This window comes from Triticum dicoccoides, chromosome 6B, assembly GCF_002162155.2.
Source record: "Triticum dicoccoides isolate Atlit2015 ecotype Zavitan chromosome 6B, WEW_v2.0, whole genome shotgun sequence".
Classification (NCBI taxonomy): domain Eukaryota; kingdom Viridiplantae; phylum Streptophyta; class Magnoliopsida; order Poales; family Poaceae; genus Triticum; species Triticum dicoccoides.
In genome coordinates, this window is record NC_041391.1 from 571,531,094 (window position 1) to 571,553,018 (window position 21,925).

At 42.8% G+C, this 21,925-nt stretch overlaps 1 protein-coding gene and 2 long non-coding RNA genes across 5 annotated transcripts; 1 reads left to right on the forward strand and 2 right to left on the reverse strand.

Moving 5' to 3' along the window:
- Nucleotides 1-1,589: 1,589 nt before the first annotated feature.
- On the forward strand, nucleotides 1,590-8,999 carry LOC119322781 (MADS-box transcription factor 57-like). Of its 3 annotated transcripts, none has more exons than XM_037596301.1 (9): nucleotides 1,590-1,763; nucleotides 1,868-2,067; nucleotides 4,315-4,390; nucleotides 7,844-7,905; nucleotides 8,114-8,213; nucleotides 8,297-8,338; nucleotides 8,442-8,525; nucleotides 8,611-8,774; nucleotides 8,865-8,999. In XM_037596301.1, exons 2-9 carry the CDS (start codon nucleotides 1,886-1,888, stop codon nucleotides 8,878-8,880), a joined length of 726 nt encoding a protein of 241 aa, XP_037452198.1. In that variant the 5' UTR covers nucleotides 1,590-1,763; nucleotides 1,868-1,885; the 3' UTR covers nucleotides 8,881-8,999. The 3 variants fall into 3 exon arrangements, with proteins under 3 accessions (XP_037452198.1, XP_037452196.1, XP_037452197.1); XM_037596299.1 differs by having other exon boundaries at nucleotides 8,862-8,968; XM_037596300.1 differs by lacking the exon at nucleotides 1,590-1,763 and having other exon boundaries at nucleotides 1,797-2,067; nucleotides 8,862-8,968.
- Nucleotides 6,453-7,155, reverse strand: LOC119322783. The gene is made up of 2 exons (XR_005155848.1): nucleotides 7,039-7,155; nucleotides 6,453-6,904 (listed from the first exon to the last, which is right to left on the reverse strand). It is a non-coding gene; the product is annotated as an uncharacterized LOC119322783 (long non-coding RNA).
- Nucleotides 7,321-11,176, reverse strand: LOC119322782. The gene is made up of 3 exons (XR_005155847.1): nucleotides 10,834-11,176; nucleotides 9,677-9,772; nucleotides 7,321-7,927 (listed from the first exon to the last, which is right to left on the reverse strand). It is a non-coding gene; the product is annotated as an uncharacterized LOC119322782 (long non-coding RNA).
- Between the last annotated feature and the right edge of the window lie 10,749 nt (nucleotides 11,177-21,925).

The window sequence follows — 21,925 nt, forward strand, 5'->3', positions numbered from 1 at the left end:
TTCAGGCGGGGCTTTTAGTTTTGATTTGGTCGCTCTAGCTTGTAAAAATGATATGGTGTTTTTCTGCAAAAAAAATGATATGGTGTTTAATAAGAAGAATTACTTCTCTCAATTGTAGGTTATTTATTAGCATAAACACATTAGCTTCATTCGTGGTCTATTCTACATCGATCGGGGTATGCCTAAGGTGATCAAGAAAGTTTTCTCCAAAGATGAATGGCATTAGTCTGCGGATCAGCCCTCCACCTCTCCGTAGGCAATTAGTCAATTTTTGGCATTCTTTTTGTCTTTTTATGGTCATGTGTCATTTCAGTTATATGCATTTTAGTTATGCAGAGCCAGAGTATAAACTCGCATTGCTTGTATCAAATTGATGTGACGTTATGAGTCAATAAAAGCATTCTTATGAAAAAACCTATAAGTATAGAATATATATATATATATACTAATTCAGGATATTAATGTATATTTAATAAATTAATGTGATCTATCTATGCTCGCAATGTCTACTGACGGTCAGATAGACCTAAAACATTTGACTTGTATACAACTTATACATTAGAAATGAGAAAGAGTTTTGCACACACAAAAAAGATAGGATGTATCTAGGATTTTAACTGATATCATTGGCTAAAACAACTAGGAGCATCTATAACCAGACTCTCCAAATTGATCGGGCGGACATAGGACCACTGTCCAAACAGTAGAGAAAAAAAAAGTTGACTCAACCGGGCCCCCTCAAAGCCTCGTCTAGACTGTCTGGCACCTCATACCCAGCCCATATAGGGAGGCAATATGAGGAGTGTATGGGCGTGTCCGGTCATTGGTCATGCGTCTACTACATAGGATTTGGCCCATCATGGATCATCTTTTTTCTTTCTTTTCTTTCTCTCTCTCCATCCTCAGCAATCACATACATGTAACCGAAAGTGTAGGAGAAAAAGATGAGGTTATGGTTGCATATACGGATAAATAAGGAATCAAAACGAACATGTCCGGACACTGACTGGGTACGTCCATGGATGTTTGAGAGGGTCAAACTTGCCCAGTCCGCTATAGATGCCCTAACACGCTAGCTGTAGCTAGGTGCCCATACACTTCTTCCCTAAACGTCCAGATTGTCTGGTACCTCATACTCAGCTCATATACGAGGGCAATACGGGGAGTGCACGGACGTCTCTAGTCAGTCCTATGTTTACCACATAGGATTTGACCCATTATGGACCATCTTTTTTCTTTCTGACCTTTCTCTCTCTCCATCCCCATCAATCACATGCATATAATCCAAAGTATGGAGAAAGAAATGAGGACATGGTTACGTGCACGGATAAATAAGGTCTTAAAACAGACATGTCCGAACACTGACCAGGCGCATCCACAGACGTTTTAGGGTCAAATTTGCCCAGTCCGGCTATAGATGCCCTAATACGCGAGCTGTAGCCAGGTGCCCTTACGCACAACCTACTTAAGGTAACCGGCCGGCCCCACTGAGTAGTTGGTGTAGAGAACGAGTGTTATTTCAGCCGTTGTTGCCTCCATTCCTGCATATATAAAACCTAAGCAGCGCTTTGCTTTCTCCTTCTCTTAGGTACTAGGTACAACTAGTTAGACGAATATTAGAAGCTCTACCTTCCCCACAGCAGATCAGCCCTCATACACTTCTTCTTCTTCTTCTTCTTCTTCTTCTTCTTCTTCTTCTTCTTCTTCTTCTTCTTCTTCTTCTTCTTCTTCTTCTTCTTCTTCTTCTTCTTCTTCTCAGTCCGGTACTTCCCTTGTGTATCTATCACTGGTTCTGGTCGGTGTTCTATATATCTACTTGCCTTCTTCATGGTGTTCTCTAACTTGATCTAGGTTTTCTGCCTGCTAGCTCTTAGATCTGAGAGGGATGGGGAGGGGGAAGATAGTGATCAGGAGGATCGACAACTCGACGAACAGGCAGGTGACCTTCTCGAAGCGGCGCGGCGGGCTGCTGAAGAAGGCCAAGGAGCTCTCCATCCTCTGCGATGCGGAGGTTGGCCTCGTCGTCTTCTCCAGCACCGGCAGGCTCCACGAGTTCTCCAGCACCAAGTAATTAATTCGTTTCACATAATATACGTCTCATGTGCTATGCGGATCCTCTAATCGCTTTTGGTTAATTAGGTTATCTTCTGACCGTTTTCTGTACTAGCACCCCCTGCTTCCCATGTTCTCCTCTCTCTTTCTTTTTTTTCGAAAAATAACAGAAGAATAACAGAAGAAATCCCTTGCTCTTCTCACTAGCTAGTTATGTCATATTACTAAGATGTGTATATAGATCAGTTGAGGGATATCTCTCTCTTTACCACTACAGTTATTTTTCAACGGATTTTCTTGAGTTGCAGTTGCAAAGAATTTTCTTAAAATCTAGTCGGCGTGTCCCAGCTATTGCTTCTATGGATGTGTATATCGTATGATGTAGAGGCCGGGGTTATCCCCTTTTTGAAAGAAAAAAAAACTATTGCTCCTTGATCCCCTTCTTCATCGGGTTTGATAGGGGGCATCGTCGCCGGAGATCCTTCAGATCTACGAGGAGGATCACACGGCGATGTGAGCTAAGACACAGGCAAAGCCGAGATCCACGGCCTGGCGAGAGAGCTCATGGTCAACGAAGTCGAAGATGATGACCTTGCTGGAGAGATCGTGGGTTAGGGACTCATGGCGGGGTCACCGACGCCGGAGATGCACTCATGCACCCTAGGCTTAAAGTGAAGGGATTTGGTACCATAGGATTTGTTTGGGACTTGTGAGCTGGCGCAACAAGGGGATGTGACTAGTGGGCCGATATAGGATTGGTGGGTCAACGAGGAGGACTACAGCGGTGGATCTGAAGGTGGCAAGTAGTGGATATGTGGGATGGTCGCGACGATACCAAGATCGGAGCGTGGGTTTCTAGGGTAGAAACTAACTACTAACTCACGCACACATCTGGGGGAGAGAGAGAGAGAGAGAGAGAGAGAGAGAGAGAGAGAGAGAGAGAGAGAGGGGTACAAAAGGTCATTGAATGACCAATATAAGAAGTGAGTCTAACTCACTTTGTTTTTTTAGGGAACTAACTCATTTTTGGTTAGGGGAGTGGATGTGAATTTGGATTCTTATTCTTTCGAAATCAAAAAACACTCTAGGGGCTTCGCCTACTGCATTCCTTTTACAAAAAAGAGATCCAATGGTAGGTAACAAGAACTTATTCACAAGATTTTCTGAGGGTGCACAAATTTTTTTTAGTTCACCATCGGACTTATCATTGTTGATTTACAACTATCTTAATATAAAAAAATGGTATTTCTTCTAAACCTCTGGTCCTTGGAAATTAGAGACATATTGGTCATGATATACTCTTGGTATGAAGGAACATTAATGATTATAAACTGTCACTCCGTTTCTAAATATAAGTCTTTTTAGATATTTCAATTAATGATTATAAACTATCACTCTGTTCCTAAAATGAAAAAAATATATTCCATTTTTTTACATATACGACTGAGAGGAGAATTATATATCTTACTAAATATGTACTGACATGTGTAACCAAGAGACAGGGTCTAGTGGAGCACCACGGGCAATAGTACAGTCTAAAGGGAACTTAAAGAATGTGATGGAATTGAAATGCCAAGACGTAAAAGAGAATTATATGATCAATTTGGGCAAGAGTAATTATATTCTGCAATGTTCCATATATTATTTATAGATGGCATGGGTTAATTGGATCATACAACACAGCTCGTCCCTTATATGTTGGTATATAGACTAATCTATGGGTGATCAATACTCCCATCTCATGAAGTGAAAGAGCAAATCATGAATAACTCCAGTATGGCAGTTCAATGTAAGAAGTTCAATGGTTAAAATTGTGAACAGTGAACATCTTAACTGACATATGATTCTTACTTGTTCTACGCATACACAGAGACCAAGCCCCAAGTTACCATTCTTCAACTTAGGAAGTACTCCCTCTGTTTGAACTAAAACCACAACACTTATTTTGCAGGGAGGGAATAAATCTTAGTATACCGTGCATTTGAAAACATGTGGGATGGTACTCCCTCCGTCCAGAAATAATTACGCAGAAATGGATATAAAGGATGCATCTAAAACTAAAATAGATCTAGATACATCTATTCCTCTGACAAGTATTTCCGGACGGAGGGAGTAGTTTGTAACATTGTAGAGATAGTGCGTATTTAGATAATTAAGTTATATCTAACAGTTTAAATGTCTTATTATTGTCCCCTCCAAGTACAGAAAAGGAAAGACTGACGGATGTATTTTGTTTTGCCTGTTTGCATGTTACTGTGCCAGCATGAAATCTGTGATAGACCGGTATACCAAGGCAAAAGAGGAGCAGCCTGGCGTGAATGCAACTTCAGAGATTAAGGTATCCATGCATAGTAGTTAAAAGAAGATGACTACGATCAGAGAGTTGCTAACACACGTGTATGTGCCATTGGCTTAGCTGAGGGCACCTTCTAGGGCTTCTTGGGTTCATAGAAAATTAAAATATAAATGATATAGAAATAGAAAGTTTTCCTTTATCAGCACTATTCATTCGTTCGGTTCGAAAGATATGAAACAAAGGAAAAGTAGAGGAAAATGTCCTTTGATCGCACTTCCAAAGGAAATGTGCATGAAGTTTACAATCCGCTTGGGCCTCCTTTTAGAATTTTTACGCATAAAGTATGAGAAGTGGCATAATAACATCCTAATTAAACTTTTCATGTGATTTGACTGTGTGGGCTCATGTGTTTTTCTTATTCTTATGAACCAAGCATGCAACTTTACAGAAATTTTATGTTATTCCAGTCCTCTGTTTTGCACATTCATTTCTATCATATTCCTGTGTGTCTTCCTAGTTCTATGTTTTTAGCATGAACTGGTTTAATTTCTTCTCTAACTAAGATGGTGTTTTTCTCGCCGGTACCGTGGTCAGTGGCGGAGACAGGGGGGCTGGCAAGAGCCAGGGCTCTCCCCATTATTCTAAAGTTGTGCATATATATATGCTTGTTTTGTGTCTTTAGTCGCTTAGATTTCAAGAAAATGCATGTATTGGTGTAATTTGGCCTCTCTTACCAAAAATTTAAGTCATTTGGCCCCGGTGATCTTTGATTCCTACCTCTGCCACTGACTGTGGTGTCTTTCAGGCAAGCATGCATCACCATGTGTCTTGTTTGAAGGAGTGAGGAGGCCGGAAAGACCCCTCACAAATTAGAACTGACTACTCAGATGCTAGCTTTGCTCATGTTTGTGTGTTTGGTTTGAGCTGAAATTTACTGGTTCGATCTCTGTCTTGACAGATAAGATTTTGAGAACCTAAAGACCTATCATAAAGTGCAGATCAGTTAGGAATCACATGACAAAATCTACGTATCCTTCAGAAGAAGTCCTATCTTGCTAACCATCTTGTATTCTTGTTCCATTTTCTTTTCTTTTTTCATTTTCTTTTTTTAGTTAGTTTAGTTCCTTCAGTTTTTGTTATAGATGTTTTGGTTCATCTTGTAAGGGCATATACAATAGTACTCCCTCCGTCCCGAAATAAGTGTCTCAACTTTGTACTAACTTTACCATAATGTTGTACTAGAGTTCAGACACTTATTTTGAGACGAAGGGAGTACATAATAGTTGTACCAGATCACTTATAGACAAAAATGTAGATAGAATGTACAATTATTTCTCTGGATATACTCAGTTTTAGCGATTACCCTTTGTGGGTATAATCATACAAACAAATCCCTACAACAGCAAAACCCCCATTCGTGGTCTTTTATTTTTATTTTTCTATGTGGCAGTCGGTTGGCTGAGTTGATCTTTTTCTTTTCTTTCTTCTCAAATTTGTTCTTCTAAATACAAAATGAAATGTGTGATCCTGTAACAAAAATCTACATTACCCCCTAATATTACCCTTGTCTTGTAGTAATTCATTGTATATGAACTTCAGAAATTAAGGTATGCTTGCATGGTAGTGGGGCAAATTATCAAATATTTCGGCCATGATCAGAGGATTGCTGACAGATATGCATGTGACGTTGGTTTAACTGAGGGCAACTTCTAGGGTCAAGGTTGCTTAATTTCTTCTCTGAACTAAGATAGTCTTGTAGAGGCTAGGCGTGTGCTCATTATACTTTGTATCCTCTTGATGCTACATTTTGAGTTAATAAAACAGTTTTATCGAGAAAACTAAGATGTTGTCTGGCTACCTAGTGCCGATACCGTGACATCTTTCAGGCGTGCATGCATGATCATTCAATTTTATCTGTTTTCTGCTTAGTTAGATAGTTTTTTTTATGCTGAGTTAGTTTGGTTTTGGTTCGTAGTCTTTAAAGACATAATACAACACTATCACATACTTCTGATCGTTTACAGGCAATAAAATAGATAATTTGTAGTACAATGGTACTACTTTTGGACATACCGTTTGCAGGTAGAAGCTACAGACAACATTATGACAAGAGCAAAAACGCCATCAGCAATTTGTCTATAAAATCGTAGAGTGTGCATACAACTACAGAAAGACTATTGCTCTCTTTTCTTCTTTCCTAACTAGCAAGTCTTACAGACGGCTGACATAAGACTATCGGACATACCTAAGTTGGAAGTTCTCAATTTTTCCTTCTAAATTGCACCTTGCTGGTGAAGTCGTGGACAGAAATATAAACAAATTTCTATTAGTACAGGAGTGCCAGGCAGCTTCAGAATAACATGCTTGTTACTCAAGACATGTCTGTCGGTAGTTGGTACTTGGGAATGTGCATGTGCATGTAACTGCAATAACTAGAAGACTGACACTCCGTTGCGCTGTTACGCCCTTCCTCCTGAAGCCACACTTCAGCGGCTCGGCATCAAAGAACAGCCACCACCCCACCTCTTGTTCGAAAATAAAGTCAAAGTTGGAACCCTGGGAAGTGATATCACAACACAATAGCTGATTTAGACGAGTAAAAGAGTATATCTGCAAAAGTAGAGCACTGAAGCAGAGCCCAAGCATGAGATATTTTGACTGTTAAGTAGATCTGCAAGCCTGGGACATACATAGCATTTGACGCAGCTGCTCCTGTCTAAGAGCTCCACTGATTCTGCTACACCCTGCTACTCTGTGAAGATCATGTAGCACAGGTGGACAACCAAAATTAGCGCACAACACATACTGAACCTCAGAATCTGTCAAGTATCTTACCTCCCATACCTGCTGCGCCAGCTTCCAAGTTCATAAATAGTAGCTGCCTAAGACTGAGAGGATATGACTTGAAATGAAAGTTACGTTGTCTTTCTTCCAGAGGAATCATGCAAATACTGGATGAGGCCATGTTGATGTACAGTAAGGCTTGAACTAGTTGGGATTACTTAAATTAAATGGTTAGAAGAGAGGGTAAGGGCAAGGTGGAGGCTTATAGGTGTGCAGCCACACCATTACACTAAAAATCCTCCGTGTGCATAATATTTTTAAAATTATTACAGCAGCAATTCTGTTTTCACCAAAATATTTGAATTCATACCCTGAGAGCACTGGCTATACATAAATTTATATGCAATTTCACAGATGCGATGTGCCAACAAAGTGAGCAATTCTTAATGTTTGGTCCATAACTCAATTCAGAGTGATATATCTATACATGTTGCTACCTGCCAGTAGATGAAAACATAAGTATTCTACTGCCTTGCTTCTAACATGTGCATATGCAGTTGTCGAGTAATTATATTGCTTTAAATTAGCACAGTAAGCCAATCATTTCTAGATCAATTTTGTAGAACATGTTTTAAAGTTTAGGGAAACTAACAGAACTTTATGTTTTTAAAGTTTAGGGAAACTAACAGAACTTTATGTTTTTTCTGATAGCTTTGGCAAAGGGAGGCAGCAAGCTTGAGGCAGCAACTGCACGACTTGCAAGAAAGCCACAAGTATGGTGATCTTCTATTAATTCTGCAAAGAAAATAAATCACCAATTAGTATCAGAGGAAGTAACTGCTACATACTGTAATTATCAAACAGACATAGGAAATTGAAAGTGACTCCCATTTACACACAACAGGGTTTTACTAGCAATACTTAGAAGTATTTCAACTGTATTAATGGAATGCCATGAGAAACTATTTTGCATGATTATAGGCAACTGATGGGAGAGGAGCTTTCTGGCCTAGGTGTAAGAGATCTCCAGGGTTTAGAGAATCGGCTCGAAATGAGTTTACGCAGTATCAAAACAAGGAAGGTTATTACATGTGTTATCCATCCTCTATAATTTTGTGTTACTGTTTGCTTCAATCTAATGATGCAGAAAAATCTATTAAACAGGACAACCTTCTGAGAAGTGAAATTGAAGAGTTACACAGGAAGGTTTGGCCTTACAATTACTGTCCTACTTATATTATTTCAAAGAACTCTGCATGCATAGAAGGTTTCTACTAACATTTTAACTTCTAAACAAACTCTGCAACAGGGAAGTCTAATCCACCAGGAAAACACAGAACTGTGTCGTAGATTAAACATCATGTCACAACAAAAAATGGAACTGAGCAGAAAGGTTTGGTGCACAATCCTTTGTCAAAAACTTTAGTCAAATGATGGCACGTTATCAGAAATAAGCTAAACTAACGACTTAATTTCAGCTCCAGAGCTGTGAATCAGGAGGTGCCACTGATGCAAATAAAAGCTCTAGCACTCCCTACAGCTTTCGTATTGTACAAGACGCAAATATTCCTGCTAATCTTGAACTGAGCCAGGCACAACAAAATGAACAGGAGCACTCCGAAACAGGCGCTCCAGCACTGGGGTAAATATTCTCTTCTAGCATCCAAAAATTGGATTATCCCAAGAAGTATACATACACCTAATCAAGGACATATGCTTTTGAATGTAGCAGACTTCAACTGTCCTAAGACGATCTAATACAATCTGGGCAACATCATGGTAATCAAAAATATCAAATCATGATTCAGAGCACTTGGAGTTGGATAATGTAGCATGTTGTGCGCTATACTAGCCCATAAAGAAAAGTGCACAGACTACAGACAGGACAGATTATGCTGCCAGGGGCTATATTATATTGAAGTTGTGACATAATGGTTGTTTTAATGATACTAGTTGTAACATCAAATTTTTTATGCTTATGCCCACATGACGTTATAGTAATTGTGTATCGATAGCTGTGTACAATCAGCATTAATTTTTCTAGTCCTTGTATGAACTACTAACTAGGCTGGTTGATACTTCAAGTCGATGCTAGCAGATTTCAGTTCCCACATTCCACCTGGATCCTATAGTGCGGTCACGGAAAATTACAACGTTCTTCAATCTTCATTACTTTACTCCCTCTGTAAACTAATATAAGATCATTTAGATCACTAAAGTAGTAGTCTAAACGGTCTTATATTAGTTTACGGAGGGAGTACTTCCACAAGTACAACAATGTCCAAAATTCAGAAAGCATGGATCTATGATGGAAACGTATAAAAACCATTGGTTACATGCAAGGGTGAAGGAGAGGCTCCACCAAGGTGAACTCTAGCACCACATACACCCCCAAACAAAAATTAGTCCAACGAGATTCTCGTTAACACTCAGTAATACATGCCGAAAATGGTCAGTCGTGGAACAATAGCTTGGTGTCACGATCAGACCCGTTAAGGTTATACATATTGAGATGAAGAATTATACTACATTTCAGTGTCTTACTTGCGCCTTGTTTGCAAGTAATGCAGGTGTCCTACTTGCGCCTTCCCCGCAAGTAATGCAGTTGTTGCCTCATGCTCGGTGCCGCCACATGCATATCTGGTCAAGTGACAGACCATAAGCATTAGAATATTTCGTAGCCGATGCCAACTAATTGATAATTTGATATACAGCAGAAAAGTGAATGAAACGTGCATTGCTACTTTAAACAACTGACAACGGAAATGGAGAGATTGCTACTTCATACAAAGTGTAAATGAAGCCAGCATAGTGCTAAAACTAGTGCATCATCAGAGTTGGGGATATTAGCTACTTATTGTTAAATGGCAACAAGGATATAGATAGTGCCCTGAGGTGTACTACTCGTGGACTAGCACATGAAAAACACGGCTAAACAATCTGAACAAAAAAGTCTGAAATTAACTTATGGCGTGGAGATAATACGCATTTACTGTATCACAAAAAATCAGGTCCAAATTCTTTTCACAGCTTCACAAACAAACAATGGGGATTGAAAATTCAGATCCAAATTCTTTTCACAAATTTATGAGGATTGAATATTATCCTGTTGTTAGTATTCAGAGATGGATTTGTCCTTTTCCTTTTGGAATTGTGTTTCGAACTCAGATATATTAAAATATGTAACATGACCCATACATGCTTTTTAATGCTGCAATTTTTTATAAATGAATAAAAACAAAAGAAATGCATACATGTTGTATGAATGCTGCTATTTATTTATTCTGCTTCTTCCAGAAAATAGGGTGGTCTAGGCACTAGTACACGGAAGCGGCTCCTGTGCCGTGCCCTGTGTGCCGTTGGGCCACTGACATGGACCTGAAAGTGCTGGCGCACCGGAAGTTGAGCTTTCCGAGAGTACAAACATTGAACATACCGCTCAAATTTCAGTGGAATAACAATCCGCATCGCAGGCTTTCATCTAATCCCCTGCAGTACATGAATCTACATCTACGCCACAAATGCCATCTAAAATTTTAAACAGCCTGCGGCCAAATCAGTCAATTTCAAGCTCGAACCCTACCGATGAATGAAACCTACTACTCGAAACGCCAGATCTAGCATCCCCACACCACCGCAGCACAAGCAGCTCAAACACAAAACGTAGTAAGAGAACAAAAGTAGAGATGCAGCAGCTGTACCTCGAGTCCTCCGCGAGCTCCGGCCACCATCCAGCCAGAACGGGGGTTGTTGGGTGCGTGCGTGCGAGCGCTGATGGTGGGTCTGGTGGCGCTCGCCGGCCTTTTATAGCGGGGGGGTGGAAGTGTCTGGAAGGATCGGGGCCGATCCAGAAGACCCTAGTGGGGGATAGAAAAAGGCGGGGCATGACGATGACGACGCGGTGGAGAGAGAATTGGCCTTTCGGCGACGGCGAGAGGGGGAGACGAGAGAGAGATTAGGAGGGAAGAGATTTGGATTTGGGGATTAGTTAATTGCGGGCCTCGGCGAGGCGACGAGGGTCAGTGGCCGCGCACGAGGCCACGTCGGCGCGCGCATTTTAAATGGAACAGGTGTCGGGGGGCGGAGCGCGGGTTGGCCAACGGGAAAGCCGCGCCTCGCCTCGCCCAATGGGGCTCCGCCTTTCTATATGCTCTGCTGGCTCGGTTTGAATATTGGGAACGACGGGCCAGGGTGGCCCCGGGGCTTCGAAACTTCGAGAAACTTGTACTACAATTATGATCTAAATCATCCATTGGGGTGTCTTCATAGGGGTGTAAACTAGGATTAAATTACGCAGGATCACAATAATGGGAGGGGGAAGATCACATGCTAGCTAAGGCTGGTCATAGTGGGGAGTAACTTAGACTAGTGTCATGCATATGACACTAGTGTAATTTACTACCTTCATAGTGCAAAGTAACATAGTACTCCCTCCGTCTAGGTGAGTAAGTCATCTTAAGTTGTGCACCGTGATCAAGGAGGAGGGAAAACCAAGAGACATTAATGTTTATTTGTTAATTAATAGCATTGCATGCAATGAACTAACCACTGCATGTCGTGTTTGATAGTCTCAAGTCATTAAAAGCATGCACACCCCTTGTCTCTTATTGGTTGATATGTGAAGAAACAAGAAACAAGGTAGAAGTTAATGCACCGTGCCTTAGTATTTTGGGATTATTTGGTTTTTATAAGATGACTTACACACCTAGACGGAGGGAGTAGTAGTATCATAAATTGCTTCATTTATTATCTCATAGAATCATTTTGCCTCGGGAAGCGCTATGTCACAGTAACATATTATGTTACCACAAGCATCTCTTTCCTTATTAAATACTTGCCACATAAGCAAAATTGTCTTGGGATGTGTTAGGCCTTATACAATGGGAGATGCTTAGGGAGGTGCTTAAAAAAATAAACCGAATTTTTCTGAAGCACCGGTGCCTATTTCTACAGGAGAGACGCTTAGTTAAGCGTCTATCCTGTACAAATAAGCACCGGTGCTTAAAAAAACCTGATTTATTTCTCTAAGCACCTCTCCTAAGCATCTTCCATTGTACAAGGCCTTAAGTTACTACCTAAGTTACTCCCACTAAGGAGCTACCGATGAAACTGATTAGAGTGACCCGAAAGCTTTGTCTTCAAGGTGGCCCGGGGAACTTAGAAACTTCGAGGAACATGCAAGTGGATTACGAATCGAAATCGTGGATTGAGATGTATTTAAATTCCTCGATTAAATATAATGACCGGGGTAAATGGCACACAGAAACTGCTTGTCTTGGCTTACTTTTTGCATGACTACAGCTTTGGTGTAACCAGCTTCATCTTACCCTGACTTACAATATTGCTCAACTGTTCAAACTCAGTGCAAGTGCGTGAGAGGCTTTATTGAGTGCACGCTGAAGCTCCGCCTTTCTATATGCTCGGTTTCAATATTGGGGACGAGTCAGGGTGGCCCCGGAGCTTCGAAACTTCGAGAAGCTTGTGCTACGATTACGACCTAGAATCATCCATTAGGGTGTCTTTAGGAGGACTAAACTAGGATTAGATTACGCAGGACCACTATAATGGGAGGTGGATGATCACATGCGAGGGAGCTACTACCGATCGAACTGACCGGAGTGGCCCGGAAGCTTATCTTCAAGGCGGCTGGTCCTGAAACTTAGAAACTTCGAGAAACATGTGAGTGGGTTACGAATCGAAATCGTGGATTAAAAGGTGTTTAAATTCCTCATTTGATTATAATAACCGGGGTAAAATGGCACACAAGAACCGCTTGTCTTGCTTACTTTTTGCATGCATGACCACAGATTTGGTGTAACGAGCGAAAAGTCCATTCTGCACCCGAGTTCATATGCACCCGCATGAACAGTAAAATCGAAAAAAAATCGAAAAAAATTTCAATTTTTTTGAGAGAAACATTGACAAAAGTTCTAAGTGTCTGCAAAAATTCATCATGAAATCACATTCCTGTAAGGCGTGGCAAAAAAAAACAAATTTAGTGCTTCAAAATGCGTTTGAAAGTAGCTTTTTCAGAGTACTATTTTTGTTTTTTTTTGCCACGCCTTCTAGGAATGTGATTTCATTGCAGGCACTTAGAACTTTTGTCAATGTTTCTCTCAAAAAAAATTGAATTTTTTGAATTTTTTTCGATTTTTTTTCAATTTTACTGTTCATGCGGGAGCATATGAGCTCGGGTGCAGATTAGCCGCGTCCTGTAACGAGCTTCATCTTACCCAAACCTACTATATTGGTTAAGTCCAATAGAAGATGTAGATATAAAAAAATCTAACTTTTGCATCTTCAAGGCCCAAAAACCCCTCTTCAACAGATGAGGTAGATGTAAAAAAAATTACATCTCCACCTTTCGGAGATGTAAAACACAACACCTTGCGATCCAAATTCGCATCTCCAAGTGCGGGATATGTGAAACAGCCGCCTGCGCGCGCCGTTCATTTCCTTTCCACCCACCCCATTCTTCTTCGTCCCGCTGCTGCCCTGGGATTCGGCCTCCGCCCACCGCAGCACACCGTCTTCGCCCCGCGACAGTTCCGCCATCTCCTACACCCCCGCTGTCGATTCCGCCGCGTTTCGACCGCCGCCTGCCGTCGGACGCCGCGAATCGATCGATTTCCACCCACCGCCGCCCCGCGATTCGGCCGCCGTCCGCCGCTCGATTTGACTCTGCTGCCATTTCCGCCATCGTGGCAACCTCCCTCGCACCACCATCGTCAACAACCATCGCATCGTCGCTAAGCCACCACTACACCCCCCACCATCGTCGCCATGCCAAAGAAGACCCCAAAAAGCAAGACGGGGTTCTTCGGCGTGAGGGCGAAGCCCGCCGACAACTTCAGGCTGGAGTTCTCCGACATCGGCCGCCACTTTTGGCTCGGCACCTACCCCACTATCCATGAGGCTGCGCATGCCTACGACGTGATGGTGCAGCGTGCCTAGAGGCCGAGGACGGACCTCAACTTCCCGGAGATTGAGACCCGGAGGATGCGGAGATGCTCGTGTCGGAGGGCATTCGTATGGAGGAGGTCACGACGAAGAAGACGAAGAAGAGCCCCGCTATTGCCTTTAGTCCCGGCAATAGCGACGAGCCGACGATGGCGAGGTTCGCGTGGGAGCATCCGGAGTATGTTCAAGCTGAGCCGGAGTACTTCTGAAAACACAACGTCGAGCAGAAGAAGGAGGAGGACCAGGCCGGCCCCTCGACGGTGATCCCCGTCGAATCTTGCTCGTAGGACAGGGGTGAATCGGAGGAGAAGGAGGACAAGGGGTACGACGACCCCAACAAGGATGAATTCTGGGAGCAGTTCAAGAGCTCCGACGAGTAGTTTCATCTTCGAGTAGTAGTCGTGTGAACTAATAGTAGTCGTTCGAGTAGTAGTTTGATGGATGTAGTAGTTTGAACTAGTAGTAGTCCTTCAAATTAGATATGTTTAATATGTATTAATTAGAACTATGTTTAATTATGTTTGAAATGAAGTAGTAGTTGAACTTGCTATGTTTGAAATGAAGTAGTATTCGAAGTTTCTAATTTTTACATCTCCATTTTGCATCACCTATTGGAGTTGCACTTTTACATATTCGTTTTGTATCATCTGTTGAAGTTGGCCTTTTTTTAAAGATGTAAAAAAACATTTTTTGGAGCTGTAAATCTCCTGTTTTACATCTTTAAATTTGCATCTTTTATTGGAGATGCATTAACAGTTCGAATTCCGTGCAAGTGCGTGAGAGGCCTTATCAAGTCCAAGCTGAAGCTATGAAGTTAATCAAATGGGATAAGGCCTAGTTGCCGCAAACACCAGAATACCACTTGGACTATGAAATGAGGCAAACAAGCGGTTTTAGTCGGCGGTAAGCCAAAACCACCAACCCTGCCTGCAAGCCGGCAGACTACGTGCGTGCAGTCGCTCACTGCGTCGGCAGCCTTTGAAATCAGCCATACCGCTTCCGGCCGCTGCATTGTATACAGTGCTTATCGCCACTGCATCAGCCAAAGTGCAGAACTGCCGACAGAATTATCACGCTCGCCTTCGCTTTAGCTCTTGTCAAGACAGTTTTTTTGTGTGTTTTGTTTGACAGAGTCGAGATAGTAGGAACAAAACTGAAGGAGGAAAATGACTACTTTCTTCTTTTCTGTAGTTGGTGGCCCGTGATAACGACAACACGTCTTGTCACACCGGATGATGGTAACCGGCGGCGCCTGATATCCCTTGGCAGATACTTCTCCTCGCCGAATGCGTTGCAATCAAAAGATCTCATCTAGGGCGTCTGTCAAGATCATGCTTATAATCTCACGGCTTCTTGTTGGCCACTGAAAACGATGTGAAGGAAGATGAACATGAACAAGTTTGGCCTTGTAGACCCTACGGTGCATCAGCCGTACAGTGACTCCAGATTTTCTTAAGCGGAGGAGCCCATACGTTTTCCCTTTTGGTAATGCGCAACGTATACATTGAATCAGATTCGAGTAGTGCAGTACGAAGGTGGTATTTTTTGTCCCGATAACTGCCACATGTCCGGTGTGCGGGGGATTGTACCGCACGCCTCGTGTGGCATGGACAGCAACCATCCCGCACGACCATGTTCGCGCGCGCAAAGGCACGGCCCGCACGTCCGGTGTGTGGCAACCCCGCCCGGACGTGCGGGCCAGAGGACCCAGCAGCCCGCACGATCCAGCCGTCCCGGTCTCTTCTCCCACCTTCCGAATCCCGACTGCCGCCATCCTCTCCCACCTCCCGAACCCCTACCTCCATCGCCGGCCTTCTCTGGTTGCCATGGCAACCAGAGCAGATTCGTAGGACATTCCCACCGCAAACCACACTCCCACCCTCCCCACCCACCCCCCACCCCCTCCCCCACCCCCAATCCAACAACGCCCTCCAAAGAAGACCAGCTAAAAGCAGGTGAATCTCCCGATCTCCCTACTGCTTCTCATCCTTCTACGTGACACATAAAATTGCAAAATTACCAACGAGGTTGGCAACTAGATCCATCCTACAGGGGTAATATATTACATTGGGTTGTGTGTCTTCGCAGTTGCCAAGCAGAGTACACTAGATCTGCCATGTACTACGTTAGAGATAACCGTAAGTTCTCTGTAGATTGATGCACGTAGTTGGTAAATGAATGGATGTGTAGGAATCCATAAAAAGGTAGAGAAAATTGAGAAATTTGGAATAATGGAGGGTGTCAAAATTAATTGCCACTGGTGTCTAACGTCAGTTGCCACTTATCATTGTCGTCAACTGCCACCATGTCAACTTATTGCTTGCCATCCTATTGTAGTGCCTGATGCCATCGAATCAAACGGATAGCTAGCACCCAGATTTTAGAAAAGATAGTGGATGTACATGTCCTACTAGCCATGATATGCTAGTTGCCTACGCATGAAAATGTGATAACATTGACGTGTTAACTTCTACATGCAAGCAGCACAAGGATACTTTTGTGTGGATTGTTGATGCGTTCTTATTCATGCAGTGATTGATAGCACGGTGGCAGAAACGAGACGCGGGAAAAAGAATGAGTCACAGAGATGGCACTGATCTTTTCGGTTCTCAAAGGCCAGAAACGCCCCCTTGGGATGCATCAGAATACAGTCAACTCATTTATGTAGGGTCGTTGCTGCCACTACTAGAACAGTACGCAGGCATTGGTATGATGCATGAAAACAAAAGAAAAAGAATATTTGCCATGTTCGCGACGATGAAGATGACATTCTACTTATGTCCTACACTGTCATTTTTTGCAGGTTCTTATGACCAAAACACACTCAGGGGGGCACCATGGCAAGTTCAGTCACAGGGCGCTAACACTGACAAATGTACGGGCAGCCAACTTCAAGTAACTAATGTGGCAAATCAAGGTAACGCATACGAAAAATGAAACATACTGGTTTGAACATGAAAAATAAACTTGCAAAGGATGGCAAAAGACTCACGAGTTATGTCGGGGAAAAATGCAGAGCCTTCGTGCAGCACGTGGCGGCAAACGGCACCCATGTACCTGCCATCGATGTCATACACAGGTTAGTCCATAAAAAGTGAAGTTGCGGACGATGAATTGGCAGAAGGAGCGTAGTTGACAACTGCAGTTGTCATCCCATAACAACAGCAGTTGCCATCCCATAATAACTGCAGTTGCCATCCCTGGACAAATGCAGTTGCCATCCATGGACAATTGCAGTTGCCATCTCTGAATAAATGCAGTTGCCATCCATGGACAACTACAGTTGCCATCCATGGACAACTGCAGTTGCCATGACTGAACAACTTGCAGTTGCCATGCATTACCCATCTAATACCATGCTTACAGGTTATTACGATGCTTCTACCCCGACAAACATCTCATGGAAAGCTTCACACAATGTAGATAGAGTACATCAATTTGGTGTTACAGACCACACAAGATGGGCACATACAACACATCAAGGTAAAATGAAAAATTTGCATAGTGAGCTCGAGACTAGAATATAAAAAATTGATGCCAGAACACACTAGTTTGCCATGTGTTGGCGGCAGTATTTGCCATGTATGCAGGACTACAGCTGCCATGCACATAGAATCCAAGTTTTCGTACTGAAAAATGAGCTGGTTGCCATGCATGACTGCCGCAACTACTGAAAAACCAGTAGTTGCCATATTTGTTGGATAGTAGCTGCCATGACTAGACAACTACAGTTGCCATGCATGTCGACATGCACACTAACAACTTGCTTGTTTGAATGATGTCATGCCAAATCACTTGAAGTTGATGTACTCCGTTACGATAAACATGTCATCCAAGCAAAAGATCTTACACTTTTCCCTGTTTTTTCTATTACAGGGCCTACAACTATAGTGAACAGCGGCGCAGGGGCATCTACTGCGGGAAGCTCTGAGCGCATGGAAGACGCGGTCCTCCAGCCAGCCACAAGTCATGCCACAGACAATACCGAGTCAGAGTCAGAAATGGCAATCATTCCTGCAATGCCGACAAGCACCCCTTTGAACACAAGCACTGGCAACACTCAAGTAGATCAAACTGCCACCGATGCTGAAGTGAATCATGAAACTGATGACGAAGCACAATGGGATGAAGATGGTGGGTAATCAGAGATCATGGTACCTCAGCCACCATACGTTGGGCAGAGATTTGAATCGTTCGAAGAAGCAAAGGAATTCTACCAAACATATGCAAAGTTCCATGGGTTTGCAATCAACACCGAATACCATAGGAAGATTAATAAAACAAATGAGTACAGCAGAGGTGAGATGAGGTGCCACAAGGCATGAAGGAACACGAAGGGGAAAGGTGTTGCGCCTGTCGTTCTGGAACAAAAGAGAGGAATCATTCTCAAGACGGAATGCCCTGTCCGGTGTAAGCTAAACGTAGATGGAGCACAGTGGGTGGTCACTGAATATTTTGACGAGCACAACCACCAACTCATAAAGAAGTTCGACCTGGTGAAGTTTCTGACCGCCCACAGAGGATTCACCCCACTCGAGAAGAAATTCATAAGGTTGCTACATGATTGTAACGTCGGTCCATCAAGAATGGTGCAGATACTATCACTCATCCACAACAAAAATGGCACTCTGAGTAGCATGCCCTACATACCAGCTGACGTCACAAACCTAAAGGCAAAATACCGTAGAGAGAGCAAGTTGGCTGACGTAGAAGCTACGATGGCCTACTTCGATGAGAAAGCGAAGGAAGATCCAGATTTCTTCTACAGGATAAGATTGGACGATGAGGACCGTGTCAGGAATATGTATTGGGTGGATGCTGCTCCAAGAAGAGCCTACAAACATTTCCGAGATTGCATTTCATTCAATGCGATGTATCTCACTAATATGTACAAGATGTCGTGCGCTCCATTCATAGGAATAAACAACCACAATCAGTCGTTGCAGTTCGGATGCGGGCTCGTTCGGAACGAAGACACAGATGGGTACGTTTGGCTATTCAAGACCTTCTTGGAGTGCATGGATGGCCTTGCACCAATGAACATAATAACATACCGGGATTTTAGCATGCGCGCAAGCATAGAGGAGGTCTTTCCGTTGGCAGTGCACATGCACTGTAGGTGACACATTATAAAAAAGGCTGAGGAGATGCTAGGACCGTTCTTTGCTGACCGTCCAGAGCTGCACAAGGCATTCGAGTTGTGCGTGGACCACAGCTTGACAGTGGAGGAGTCTGAAAGGAGCTGGATGGCCATGATTGAAACATATCAAGTACAAGACAACGAGACTCTTGCTAGCCCGTGGGAGAAGTGAATGTACTGGGTGCCGGCCTACTTCATGCAGTGCTTCTTCCCATTTCTGCAGACTACATAGCGCAGCGAGGGGTTCAATGCTGTTTTGAAGCGGTACGTGAGCCCTGGCAACTCGTTGCTACAATGTGCCAAGCAGTACACAACTTTGCAACCAAAAATACTGGGATCTGAGCTACAGCAAGAAGCGAACACCGCACTCTAAAATTGCTAACGTATTTACCGATGGAGAGGCAAATGAGCAAGATATACACCAACAAGATCTTTAACAAGTAAGTCAGTTGCGTTACAGTCTTATTTGCGCAAAGCACGAAGGCAGTAGGTGCCATATAGAATGCAATGCAGTTGCCATGATATGTGGTTGCCATGTTTAATGAAAATACTGTTTTCCATGCTTAATCAGCTGCAGTTGCCATGTTTAGTGAACTACTGTTTTGCCGTGCTTAATCAGCTGCAGTTGCCATGTTCAATGAAATGAACTTGCCATGTGTAATACAATGTACTTCCAAATGGGCATGTTGGTATGCAAATGGCAATGCCAATTGAAAATGTTATGCAGTTTCCATGTTTACTGAACTGCATTTACCATGTTTGCTAAAAATACAATTGCCATTTTTACTGAGAATACAAATGCCATGTTTACTCAACTAAGGTTGCCATGTTTTAATAAATGTAGTTGCCATGTTTTATGCCCTGCGCTTGTAGTGGGGGTGTTTGTATAGAGATGACAATGACCAGTTGAAAATGTACTGCAGTTTCCATGTCTAATGTACTGTAGTTGCCATGTCTAATGCACTACAGTTGCCATGTCTAATGCACTATAGTTGCCATGTGTAAGGCACTACAGTTGCCATGTTTAATGTACTACAGTTGCCATGTTTAATGTACTACAATTGCCATGTTCAAACGAAATGTACTTCTATAAGCCACGACAACATAATGTGGTTCAAAAAACATCACACCATAGTTTAACAAAAAACAAACATAACTTGCAGATTCCAGGAAGAAATAAAGCGCACCAGCATGTTCACGGCTTTCCAGCTGGACGAACATACGTTCAAAGTGTGTTCCATTTTGGGCATGTCAGATTCAGAACCCGAGGACCCGGACAAGGGAAGGAACTACTTCGTGAAAGCCTCGATTGGCCAAGGCGAATACTACTGCCAATGCTGCAAGTTTGAACAGGACGGCATTGTGTGCTATCACATACTAAAAGTAATCGACATGAACGCGGTGACACGGATGCCCCGCCATTTCATAAGGCGGCGATGGACTTGTGACGCTGATGATGCGTTGGCGCCGCAAACAACAAAGCAGTTCTGGCTGTGCATGACGAGAGACCGGAGTCAACCATGGAAGCCGTGAGGCACGTTGTGCTGACAAAGAACTATGCTAAGCTAATTGATGAAGCGTGCAAGAGTGATGAGACAGCGAGAGTCGCAGAAAAACACAGGAAGGCCTTGAAAAGAGAGCTTGATGAGATCAAGAAGAGGAAAGCTGAGGAAGCCTTACACCGGTTCCCCCGCACATCAAGTGTGCCTTCGTCCATAGGGCCATCGCTAGAAAACTCGAAGATAGGATTTGGAACAGCAAGCACACAAACCCAGGTCAGGAACCCGCCCCGTTCCATCACAAAGGGGCGTCCAAAAGAGATAAGGTACAAATCGGGATTAGAGATTCAAGCAAAACACAAGAAAACAAAGAAAGGGACAGGCAATCTGTAAGCAACACCGGGGCGTTGTGACATGGTCACTGTGGACATTTTGTTTTGTAACCTAGATGTTGTGAATTTTTTGTTAAGTTGGGAGAATGACTCTTGAGGGGCATCAGAAGTTGAAGGAAAATACGTTGAAATGGATAAATGCAGTTGGTATGTTATGGGTACTTAATCTGCCATGTTATGTGTAGTTAATCTGCCATGCTATTTTATACTAAATATGCCATGATATTTTGTACTGGATCTACCATGTTAATTGTACTCGATCTTCCATGTTAATTGTACTGGATCTGCCATGTTAATTGTACTGGATCTACCATGTTAATTGTACTAGATCTGCCATGTTAATTGTACTGGATCTGCCATGTTGCTTATACTAGATCTGCCATGTTGCTTATGCTGAATTTGCCATGTTGCTTATGCTGAATCTGCCGTGTTGTTTGTACTGAATCTGCCATGTTAGCTGTACTGCAATATGCCATGGTATTTGTAATGACTCTGCATCGCCAAATGAAAAACGATGATGACTTTCACTAACCATATCTGATGAACTACAATTTGCCATGTTTTAAAACATCGTAGATGCATTAGTAGCAGCAGACTGTTGCTACAAACGATGAAACCATAATAATAATGATAAACATAAAACATATCTGCTGTCACGCCTAAATAGGTTCACATCCACACATATATTACAGAAAATATTCAAATGTCGCTCCACACCACCACTACATACTAGGCTACGCGGGGTTGCAGTCGTAACATAGCACACTAACATAGTTTTGACAAAGAAACAAAAGATAGTACC